The 13,070-nt window shown below is 35.4% G+C and overlaps 1 protein-coding gene across 2 annotated transcripts in view; it reads left to right on the top strand.

Annotated features, from left to right (window-relative positions):
- Positions 1-13,070, top strand: part of TMEM50A (transmembrane protein 50A) — a 28,423-nt gene that overhangs the window by 1,138 nt on the left and 14,215 nt on the right. For both annotated transcript variants that reach the window (XM_031962568.1, XM_031962569.1), the window contains exon 2: positions 7,448-7,562. In XM_031962568.1, coding sequence (XP_031818428.1) covers positions 7,470-7,562 — 93 coding nt within the window. In that variant the 5' untranslated portion in view covers positions 7,448-7,469. The remainder of the gene's footprint in view (positions 1-7,447; positions 7,563-13,070) is intronic.

Here is a 13,070-nt window from a genome sequence, read left to right as displayed (position 1 = left end):
TTTTTTTATTATTTTTATCGATTTCTTTTTTTTTAATCACCAGAAATTCTTCCCGGTTTCCTCTCTCCCCCCTAGAGCTGTGGATCTTTCTACTTTTAATTTTGGAGCATATTGCTACATATAACACCATAGGTAACATCCTAGGTGGGACTAGAGGTATGAGACAATTGTAGAGTCCTTGCATCGGAGTTGGGCAGAGGCTGGTAGGGTTAAAGTCGATGAATTGGGAAGGTTGTTTTTGTTTTTAAGGAAAATAGCGTGAGGTATTCAGAGGATTTGCTTGTGGTGGAGATTACTTGGGAAATTTTATTTTGAGATAAGGCTGGAAAGGGTTAGTGCAAAGGCAAAGAAAGTGGTTAATGGTAAAGAGTTACTGGAGATCTCTGAGTGGAGTAGTGACCAGAGCTTTTTGTTAAGGAAGCATAGTGTTTACCTTCAGAAGAGTATGTACTTTTTGGAAAAGACTGAACAAAGGTACACAAGTGGATTGTCTAGATGGATAGTGTCTCCAAAACAGCCGGAATCTATGAACTGATTGGTAGCTTAGCTGAATCTATATGTAGGATTTGTAAGGTAAAATGGAGTAGGAATGGTGACAGCACTTTGGAACATAATCAGAACATCACTCATCAGATTCCTCCCTCATTTGGGCCCATCTTGCTTTTTTTAGAGTCTTGTTCAAACTAAGGAGGAAAGGCAAGGTGATATAGTGGGAAGAGTGCAATTCAGCTTTTAAGTCAGGAGACCTGGACTTGAATACCAGGCCCAGCATTTCTGGTTTTGTAACTAGAGAGTCAGTCTCAGCCTCAAATTTACCTATCTGTAAAATGGGAATAATGCCCTCCAAAGGGTTATCATAAGGAAAGCACTTCATTATTAAAAAACAAACAAACAAAAAAAAAAAACTGTCTACATGATAAAAATGGGAACCTAGCACTATCAGATGCATGAGAAGCATTCAATCTGTGAAAAACATTTTCATAATTTGCTATTTTTTCATGGATAGCCATAATTGTTAGGCGTTCCGCCTCCTGTAAGAAAACCTAGAATCTCACCAGTAAAACCAGAACAGCTAGTCCACATGATTAGCAAGTTGCTGCCTTTCTTCATATGACCAGTAGAACTTGCTGGCTCTGGTTTGGTAGGTCCCACATTATCAGTGTTTGCCTCTATTGAAATCCAGCTTGTTAAAGTCAGAGATAAGTACAGTAATAAAATGGTTAATAGTAATCGTAGCCTTCCGACAGCTTTAACAGATTTGTCTCATTTGCTGTTTACAAGCCTAGGAGGTAGGTACTGTTATTATTATCCCCATTTTACAGATTAGAAAACGGGAAGCTGAGATGGGTTGAGTGACTTGCCCAAGGCCTCAGACTACATGTCTGAGTCATCAAGAGTCAACTCAGATCTTCAAACTCCAGGTACAGTGTATTGTCCACTGTGCCCCATCTAGAAGTGAGTAAAGAAAACAAGAAGCAAAGAATGATAAGATAGGACATTTAAGTAGAGTGAGTAGAAGGAAAGTAAAAATGAGATGGGTGGAGATGAGCACAGAAAAAAAGCCCTGTGCAAGAGAACATCTAATTTCGTAGAGGAAATTTGAAGAAATATAATAGTTAAAATGAAAAAGGTTTGAAAGAACATAATAGCTATGCAATAATCTTTTTTGAAAGAAAATTTCTTCAGTTGCCTGAAATGTGGAACACCATCTCTAGAGTTGAAAGCAACCTCAGAGGCTAAACCTACATAGCTGAACAGAAATGTCTTCTGCATTTTACCTGACTCATCAGCGCAGCCATTGATGGAAGACTTCCAACAAGGTCAAGACAAGGGCCTCATTTCCTCCTAAGACAGGCCCTTCTGCTTTAACTCTATTAGGGAGTCTTTTCTTACATCAAGCTAAAAAATTTTTTCTCTGCAATTTCTGCTCTTTTTTCCAATGTCTTATCCTTTGTGGCCATGAGAACAAATATATTTTCCACAAGTGCAATACTTGAAAGCAACTCTTTTGTGCCCCTTCGGCTTATCTTCCCCAGACCAAACACCCACAGTTGCTTCAAATAGTCCTCATGTGACATGGATTTGAGAATCTTCAGAATCCTGCTTATCCTACTCTGGAATACCTCCTAGCTCAAGAATTCTTCTAGGATCTATGAACTTGTTGTTTTAATATTTTGGTAGCTGGTAAAATTTCAATATAATTGGTTTCCTTCATAATCCAATATGTTTCATTTTATATATTTAAAAGCACTATTCAAAGAGGAGGTCATCAGGTTTCAACAGACTTCCAGAGGGGTACGGAACACACAAAAAAGTTGAGAATCCTTGTTCCAGTTTAAGTACTCTAAAATGTGTGGCCCAGAGTCCAGATGTGTTTTGACCCTGGCAGTGGCATTTCTTATTCTCAACATTATCGCTCTTAATGTGAACTCAGATGCATGGAGTATTCCACTGGAGATCTTCCAAACTGACAGGACCATTAAGGATTTCTTGAAAAAGACTGTTTTTGCTTTTCTCTTATTCCTAACACTAAGCACATGGTAAGATATTATGAAATGCTTGTTGACTGACCCCTACTCTTTGGATTATCACATGGATCTATGTATCTTGTCCACATAATTAGCATGAGAGAATGTCAAATGCTTAGCTGGAATCACGGTAAACTACATTGTTTCCCCTAATATACTTGTCTTTTAGCCCTGCCATTAAAGGAAAAAGCTTAGTTTCTCTCTTGTGTGTCTGTCTCTATTTCTGTCTCTCTCTCTCTCATATAATTGGCACTGCTTTTGACAATGTGGAAATCTTATAATCTGATGTTCTGATTCTTAAAATTATCTAAATTCCTTTTGACTCTACGATGTTTGTGTTAGAACAGTCAGTATATCATTTAAAACTAGTCAAGCAGCTGTATAGCTCTAGAATACCAACCATCAACTTTCAGTAAGTAGCCAATCAGCAGTTAAAACATTTTAATGTTCTGGCAAGAATCACCTTCATGTTTCATAACTATATCAAAACTATCCTTTAAATAAAAGATATAAGATCATTGATTTAGAGCTAGAAGGGCTCTTGGAGGCTTATGTACACATATGAATGAATATTGTGTTTCTCAAAATTAGAAGTGTTCAAACATTTCCCCATGCTTCCAATGATGTGGGTTATCTGCTTCCAGTTCTGCAGTTTGCAATCCATATGTGACTTTCTATCTTGGCCATATCCTCCCATAAATACTCTGGAGAAAATTTATTCATTGTACTGAAAACATTCTCCAAGATCTGTTAATTTTTCTTTCAGTACCAATACAATAACAATAACAAGGCTATCTTCTGGTACCCTAATTGTCTGCTTGATTTTCCAATCATATATTTCCCATGTGATTTTTTTAGGCCATTTCCTACATGCATGTCACCATTGAGTAATCTCTTACATAAGTCTACTAATAATCACCATATAGATCCCCATCATATCATGTGGGGATAAATAGTCACTCCACATCAGCTGGAAGACCACTTGTGAAGAAGAACCCACTATTTCCTAAGGTAGTTGGTTTTACTTTTAGGTAGGTCTAATCATTAGGAAGGTTTTTCTTTGGTAATAAAAATAGTTATAAAAACTATCAGATCTGTTTCATTTTTTGCCTTTTTGTTATTTTTGTTTTTGAGCTTTTATCTACAGAAAGTCTTAGATGAGCTGGCTTAGTTGAGTCATCTGGCCACACTGTCTGCATCCTTGTTTTCCCCTCCATCACTCTTGTTTATTTTGTAAGGTGATACAACTGTAATCACCCACCATTGTCATCAGCCACTAGTTTCCTCAATAACATTTTGCAGATAAATTTCTGTTCTAACCAATATTGACTTTAACTGCTGTGTCTATGTGCTTGACAAAACAGTTCAAACATTGGAGGCATTTTTGGAGTTTCTTAATCTCCTTGTTATGGCGATTACTTTACCTCAGTTAAACTTCTGGGGAAATCACTATCTGTGTGTTTTCCTTTTTCTGTCTTTCATAGCTTATTTGACTAAGTCAGTAGGGCATTATGACTGTGTGTAGTTTTGTGTCATCTTTAATCTTTCTTCCATGATGTAAGATGCAAGGAAGTCACCAAAGGTGTCTATGGCCTCTTTCCACCTCAACTCCAATACAATTGCCAAAATAGCATTGCTTAAACACAGCTATGATCTCACTCCCGCATTCAGGAAACTGGGGGATAAAAGACAAACTCTTGCCATTTAAAGCCTTTTACAATCTAAATCCTGCCTGCTCTGCCAGGCTGATTCCACCTTATGCCCTATACATTTCAGTCAAATTTTCCTGCTTGCTGTTTCCCCTACTTGGGATTCTCTCCTTCACCTCACCGAAGTTCTTTTTGTTTCAGATCTCAATTCTCAAGGCTACTTCAAGAGGTCGTTTTCTAGTTGTTAATCCTTCTTCTCCCAGTTACTTTGTATTTATTTGTATTTATCCCATATTTACTTATCTATGAACATATTATGTCATCAGCACTTAACATAGTCAATGCCTTTTATATAATAAGTACTTCATATTGCTTGTTTGATTGACAGGTATGTTTATTGAGTTATAGTTGATAGCAAACTGGGAAAGGTAGCTGTTAACACACCAGATGTGCTAAGATTCAGAAAGATCATTGCAGGTTAGAACATGGAGTTGGAGCTAATAAAATATAACCTAATGGGGATTAAGGCAAAATCTTATATTTAGGTTAAAAAATCAATTTCACAAAGATGAGATATTCTTGAGTTAGATAGCTATTCAAATAAAAAGATGGGGGGGGGGGTTGTTCTAGACTACAAATTGAACATAAGTCAATTTTGTGTTATTGTAGTCATGAAAGCTGATGAAATCTTAGATTCTAATCAAAGGAGCCTTGTTTCCAGAATTGGGAGGGAATAGTACTGCTACCCTCAGCCTGGGGCAGACCACATGTGGAACATGAGGCTCGATGCTCGGCGCACACTTCAGGAATGATACTGATCAGCTTGTTCTAAATTTCTCTAGGGTGCTCATTACATGGTATTGAATTGCATCAAACCCCAAGATCTCACAAAGCCTCACAAGAGACATGTAATGGCCTGGCCAACCACACAAGTAGATATAGAATGTCTGTTGCCCAGACTTGAGTATATGTCTAAATGGACATGTCCTTTTAGACATAGTTTATTCAGTACAATGAACATCTGGGGCACACAAGTATAGAAGAAAAATGAGCTGGGTTCCCAGTGTAAAAGGAGAAGGAAAATATGCTAAATTCTTTTTGGGAAATTGTAATGTATCCTTACCTAAGTTTCCCGTAACATCAAAAATCCATTTAAAAAATTATTTATTTTTAATGCACATTGCTTTATGAATCATGTTGGGAGAGAAAAATCAGAATAAAAGGAGAAAACAATGGGAGAGAAAAACAAAAACAAAAAAGTGAACCTAGGATTTACATTCAATCTCCATAGTTCTTTTTCTGGATGCAGATGGAATTTTCTATCCAAAATTTATTGGGGGTGCCTTGGAAGAAGTCCATTTTTTGAATACAAAACATTGTCTTGGTATGACAGGGAAACATAGAACACCACTCCTTCTGAAAAACATGATGAGGTTCACACAGGGAAATGGAAAGGCAAAAAAGTTATGTAACTGAGAAGCTGGGCTGATCATATGGCAGGATAGAAGGATAACAGCTGGTCCAATCCACTGGTCCCCTCAAGAATATACCAAAGGGGACATAATGGACAAAAATCCTCTAGCTCAATTTAGGTGTCAGAGTTTGGAGAGAAAATAGAAAGGGGTCAGGCATTATATATGCATTGTTAGAAAAACTCCCATATTGATAAACCAGACAGTAACTAGAATAAAGTTACTTGTTCACTAAAGGTCTTAAGTTCAAGCCATATGAGAATCAGTTAAATTATAAATGTTTAGCTAGGAGAAAAATACTTAAGGGAAATGATAAATAATTGTCTTCAAGTATTTGAAGGAGTGGTAGAGTTGACCAGATCTAAAATCAGGAAGAGATGGATTAAATCCAGCCTCAGATACTTACTAGCTGTGTGATCCTGAACAAGTCACTTAAACTTTTATCTGCTTCAAGTTTCCTCATCTGTAAAATGAGGGTGATAATAGCACCTACCTGGCAAGGGAGGTTAAGAAAATATTTGTAAAAATACTCTGTAGAGATATATAACTGTCAGCTGTCATTATCATAATTCTCTTTTCTTCAGAAAACAGAATATGTGTAGAAGCAGGGAAGCAAATTTAGGTTTGAGGTCAGGAAAATTTCTTGAGAAGATCTCTCTGAAGGGGAGTAGGCTGCCTTTTGTAGGAGTATGACAGTCTCTTAGCAAGAGGTGAATGAATAATTGTCCACTATATTCAAAAGAATATTTTTGTTCAGGTAAGGATTGATCTCGATGAACCCTGAAATTCTGTAATTCTCTTTCATTCCTTTGTCCTGAACCATATTTTCCAAATTTTTGCCTTGGACTTTCCCATCCATCTTTACATTGGAGTCACTTTAAGTTAAGCAATGTTTTGCTTTGGGAGATTTTATCAAGTTGGTACAATATGTGTATTTCTTCATCTCTGTCAGATGTTACTGCCACTGCTGAGTTATTGCCCATCATGGTTTTTTTTTTTTTTTGCTTGTGCAGATCAAGCACATTGTAAAACAGGATGATCAAGTATCCCGGGAAAAGCAGTTTTTGATTCCCCTAGATAGAAGAAGCCAACTCTTTTATTTGCCTCTCCAAAGAAAATTCATGAGACAAGACTTGAATTAAACTTCCTTATGTTTTCTGCTTTGTTTTCTAGTGAAGATGTTAATGTAGAAGTTTACCTTCTGCTGTATTCTATTATATTCTGGTAGCATGTCAACTCACTAGTCATTGCTTTATTAAATTAAACCTGTGTTTATTGATGGTGTAAGAGCTGTAATTTTTTTTACCTCTTGCCCCTTTTTCGTTATTCTACCCCTGCAGCAGTAGAAGGAAGTTATATAGGACTGCAGAGAATTTTTTAAATTGTTCTTTGTTTCATGAGTTATTGTTTCTAAATTATTTCATAACCATGCTACGCATGATGAACTTCTCTATCTCTCACTAGATTAGTCCTTTTATAACAGGGTCTGTCTATCATTAATAATGAGTTGCAGGTGTTTTCAGCTTAATAGAATCTCCCAAAATTTGTAATGCATGGGCATAACTTTTAAAGAGTCCAGGGCTACTTCCATAACACAGTGAGACATAGGAGTAAGCTTTTAATGAAGGCCAAAACACTGCAGATATTCTCTGTTGTGGGATAAGTAGAGCTAAAAGCATTCATTAATTTTGTACCTAATTTCTTCATAATATGTTATATACATTGACATGAATTGTCACTTTTTCACTAGGAACATATAAATATAAATATAGTTAAAATGATTGAATGCCTTGTTCAGTTTTTTTCTAGAGACTTGAAAAATGTCTGGATTTCTGGAAAGCCTTCGATGTTCAGAGTGCATTGACTGGGGAGAAAAGCGTAATACTATTGCATCTATTGTAGCTGGACTTCTGGTATGTATATGGCTATGATTGTCTCCATTTTTTGTTCTCTTCATTAAATTGCCAAAATTGTCTTTGCTTTTGTTAAATCTCTATTTTGCAATACCAGCAATAGTATAATTTACTAAACTCAAAAAATTATTGCTATGTATGTTTTTGTATCATCTTTATATGGGAAAGATAAAGAGCCTGTCATTCCCATCTCCAGGGATCTCATATTTGCTCTCTTTGATTAACTTAAGTTTTGCTTGTACTCACCCAAGGAAATCATGGATAAGAAGAAAATCCCTATATACACCCAAATAATCATAGCTTTTTTTTTTTTTTTTTTTTTTTTTTTTTTGTCATGGATAAGAATTGGAAATGAAGTAGATACTCATCTTTTGGGAAATAGCTTAACAAGTTAATAGTATATGAATGTAATATAATAGTAGTATACTTTAAGAAATGGCATTTGATTTTCAGAGAGGCCTGGAGAGACTTATATGAACTGATGCTAAGTGAAATGAACAAAACCAGGAGGTCATTATACACTTCAACAACAATATACTATATGATGATCAATTCTTTTTTTTTTTTTTTTTAATTTATTTAATAGCCTTTTATTTACAGGATATATACATGGGTAACTTTACAGCATTAACAATTGCCAAACCTCTTGTTCCAATTTTTCACCTCTTACCCCCCCCCAAGCCCTCCCCTAGATGACAGGATGACCAGTAGATGTTAAATATATTAAAATATAAATTAGATACACAGTAAGTATACATGACCAAAACGTTATTTTGCTGTACAAAAAGGATCAGACTCTGAAATATTGTACAATTAGCTTGTGAAGGAAATCAAAAATGCAGGTGTGCATAAATATAGGGATTGGGAATTCAATGTAATGGTTTTTAGTCATCTCCCAGAGTTCTTTTTCTGGGCATAGCTAGTTCAGTTCATTACTGCTCCATTAGAAATGATTTGGTTGATCTCGTTGCTGAGGATGGCCTGGTCCATCAGAACTGGTCATCATATAGTATTGTTGTTGAAGTATATAATGATCTCCTGGTCCTGCTCATTTCACTCAGCATCAGTTCGTGTAAGTCTCTCCAGGCCTTTCTGAAATTATCCTGTTGGTCATTTCTTACAGAACAGTAATATTCCATAATATTCATATACCACAATTTATTCAGCCATTCTCCAACTGATGGACATCCATTCAGTTTCCAGTTTTTAGCCACTGCAAAAAGGGCTGCCACAAACATTCATGCACATACAGGTCCCTTTCCCTTCTTTATAATCTCTTTGGGATATAATCCCAGTAGTAACACTGCTGGATCAAAGGGTATGCACAGTTTGATAACTTTTTGAGCATAGTTCCAAACTACTCTCCAAAATAGTTGGATTCGTTCACAACTCCAACAATGCATCAATGTCCCAGTTTTCCCGCATCCCCTCCAATAATCATGATGATCAATTCTGATGGAAGTGGCTCTCTTCAACAATGAGATGATCCAAATCAGTTCCAATTATTCAGTAATACACCCAGCGAAAGAACTATGGGAAATGAGTGTGGACCACAACATAGCATTTTCACTCTTTCTGTTGTTGTTTGCTTTGCGTTTTGTTTTCTCAGTTTTTCTTTTTCCTTCTTGATTCAATTTTTCTTGTGCAGCATTATAACTGTATAACTATGTAGACATATATTGGCTTTAACATATATTATAACATATTTAACATGTATTGGACTGTCATCTAGGGAAGGTAATGGGGGGAGAGGAGAGAAAAATTTGGAACAGAAAGTTTTGCAAGGATCAATGTTGAAAAATTACCCATGCATATGTTTCATAAGTAAAAAGCTTTATTAAAATAAATAAAAAATAAACAAAATATGTTTAGAAGAATTGTATATGTTTAACCTATATTGGATTACTTGGTGCCTATATGAGGGGGTAGGAGGCAGGGAGGGAGGGAGGGAAAAAATTTGGAACACATTTTGCAAAGGTGAAAACTATCTTTACATGTATTTGGTAAAATTAAAATGGAAAAAAAATTTAAAACTAAAAACTAAAAAGAAAAACCAAACAAACTTGTTTTTTAATGTTTTTATTGATGTTTTCTTTTTTATAAACACCATTGTCATTTCCAGTATCTGCCACTTGAAAACTTCCAAAATATCACCCCATATGACAAATAAGTAATTCTTTAAAAAAAAAAAAAAAAAAAAAAACACAACTAATTAACACATTTTTTAAAATCCAAAAAATATGTAATTTATAACCTACGGACCTGCCACCTCCATGAAGAGGTGCCACTCTCTCTGGGCGCAGATGGCTCTCTTCATCACTGAACAAGTAGAAGTGGCCTGAATTATCTCATTGTTGAAGAGAGTCATGTCCATCAGAATTGATCATTGTATAGTCTTCTTGTTGCTGTGTATAATGATCTCCCGGTTCTGCTTATTTCACTCAGTATCAGTTCATGTAAGTCTCTCCAGGCCTCTCTGTATTCATCCTGCTGGTCCTTTCGTACAGAACAATAATATTCCATAATATTCATATAACATAATTTATTCAGCCATTCTCCAGTTGATGGGCCTCCACTCAGTTTACAGTTTCTTGTCACTACAAAGAGGGATGCCACAAACATTTTTGCACATACAGGTCTCTTTCCCTCCTTTAAGATCTCTCTGGGATACAGGCCCAGTATAAACTCTACTGAGTCAAAGAGTATGCACAGATTGATAACTTTTTGAGCATAGTTCCAAATTGGAACTGGAGCAAGTCTCCAGAATGGTTGGATTTATTCACAATTCCACCAACAATGTATCAGTGTCCCAGTTTTCCCACATCCTCTCCAACATTTGTCATTATCTTTTCCTGTCATCTTAGCCAATCTAAGAGGTGTGTAGTAGTACCTCAGAGTTGCCTTAATTTTCACTTCTCTGATCAATAATGATTTGGAACAACTTTGCATATGACTAGAAATAGTTTCAATTTCTTCATCTGAAAATTGTTTCTATCCTTTGACCACCTATCAATTGGAATCAATAAGAATTCAATTGGCTTGAATTCTTATAAATTTGAGTCAATTCTCTTTGTGTTTTAGAAATGAGTCTTTTATCAGAACCTTTGAATGTAAAAATATTTTCCCAGTTTATTGCTTCCCTTCTAATCTTGTCTGCATTAGTTTTCTTTGTACACAAATCTTTTAACTTAATATAATCAAAATGATTTCTAGTTCTTCTTTGGTCACAGGTCTGAGAGGTAAACTATCCTATGTTCTTATAATTTATTTATAATTTCATTCTTTATTCCTAGATCATGAACCCATTTTTACCTTATCTTGGTGTACGGTGTTAAGTGTGGGTCGATACCTAGTTTCTACCATACTAGTTTCCACTTTTCCCAGCAATTTATGTCAGAGTGAATTCTTATCCCCAAAGCTGACATCTTTGGGTTTGTCAAATGCTAGGTTATTGTAGTCATTGACTGTTTTGTCCTATTTCACTGATCAAATAGTCTATTTCTTAGCCAATATCAAATGGTTTTGGTGACTACTGCTTTATAATATAGTTTTAGATCTGGTGCCAACTTCATTTGATTTTTTTTTTTTCATTAGTTCCCTTGAAAGTCTTGACCTTTTATTCTGCCAGATGAATTTTGTTGTTAATTTTTCTAGGTCAGTAAAATAGTTTCTTGGGAGTTTGATTGGTATAGCTCTAAATAAATAGATTCATTTAAGTAGCATTGTCATTTTTACTATATTCACTCGACCTATCCAAGAGCACTTGATATTTTTCCGTTTCTCTAAATATATTTCCCTATTTGTCATGCTGCACAAGAAAAATCAGATCAAAAGGTGAAATAAAAAAAAAAAACAATAACAAAAAAACCCTTACGTTTTAAAATTTTTATCAGAGTACCTTTAATTCCCAAGAAGGGTTACTTTTCTCAGAGTTTGTGATATGATATGCCACACATTCAATGTGGACTTACTTGTTGAATATAGTGTAAGACTCTTCATGATTATTGTGCATATAGCTTTTGAGCAAATGACTATAGAGAAATGAAACTATGCCTTCTAAAAAACAAGACTGTCACTTGGAGCTGGGTGACTTCACTTTCTCAGCCTTAATGCCTTAGCTCATTATAGAGTTTCAGAGGGAATTTACAGGACAGAATCCTTATTTGTATTGCATATCCCTTAGGGCATGGGTCTCATTCTGCTAACATTTTGTTGGTGTGCTGTGCTCTGTATGTTTGTTTGTTTGTTTTAAAGAATAGCGAAGTTGGACACCTTGAAATGGCAAAGTTGGAAGGATGCTTTTCTTTTTTTAAAAAAGGAAACCAGGATTCAAAGAGGAAAAGGGACTTAGACCCATATTTCCCAAGACCCTAGTAGCTATCTGTAAGCTCCTGGTAGGATAGTTATGGGTAGGTTCCATTTTGTTTTAGTATTCTTTGATAGGTATAAGAAATGCTTAGTAAATAAATGCCTGTCCAGTTGGACTGGATTGTTAGCAGTAGACAGGAACCATAGACCCAGGTCTCCCAAGTCCCATTTTGGTATACTTTGCAATACACTGTGTTGCCTTCCTTCAAAAAACTAAATTTAAACATTCTGTAATCTGCTCTCTGAATTTATGTAATTAATAAAGAGAACCAGCCTATATTTCCCAAAGAAATGGCACAAGTAAAACTTAACTGGCACTGCAAAATAAATACTGCACTCATAAATACTTTAGAAAAATTTTATATTTTTATCTCTGAAGTAGAATTATTATCTACAGTGAGCTGAAAATACCAAAAATGAAACTGTAATTATAGTAACCAATGAAAAATTACTACTGTATAGCAGCACTAACTATGGATATATCTGAAACCTGACAAATGAGAATGATGAATTTCAGTCAGAAGTGCTTTTTATTTTTGAGCTGTTATCAAATTGTGATTAATCTGAGAGTACAATCCCGGGAATTAACTCAAAAAGGGCTAATTCTAAAGTCCTTTTTTTTTTTTAAATGACTGTAGTACATAGCTAAATGAAGTATATTTATAAATTTTGTATACATTGTTTTACTTATATATGTATACATATTTGTCTATGTACATTCTTCAAGATGATGGTGTGGGTTCTCCCTTCACTGGTTTCAGTCATAATTCCTCCATGCCTTGGTATATGGTCTTCATGAGTTACCAAAGGGAAAAAAATCACCAACGGGTTGCCAACCTGGTGATAAAGCTCTCTGTGCTTGGCTAAATTGACCCTTATAAACAGATAGCCACTGTTTCTGAGGCTATATGCATATTGCTAGAATTGACAAGATCTTGTCCTCTGAGGGCAAGTCTTCAAGAGTTCTGATCACCTCTGTGGTAAGGTGAACCATCAAAGTTGAATGGTTAGTGGCCACATAAAAAATGTGTACATGTGTAGTAGAAAAACATCTAGCCACAGATTCCTGAAAATTCTGCTTTGTAACAGTTTAATTAAAATGTTTTTTATGGGGAACTTTCTGCTTAGATAATAGAAGAA

Source organism: Sarcophilus harrisii, chromosome 3, assembly GCF_902635505.1.
Source record: "Sarcophilus harrisii chromosome 3, mSarHar1.11, whole genome shotgun sequence".
In the NCBI taxonomy this organism is placed as follows: Eukaryota; Metazoa; Chordata; class Mammalia; order Dasyuromorphia; family Dasyuridae; genus Sarcophilus; species Sarcophilus harrisii.
Note: the sequence above shows the minus strand (reverse complement) of the source record. Positions and strands in the feature narration are given on the sequence as shown.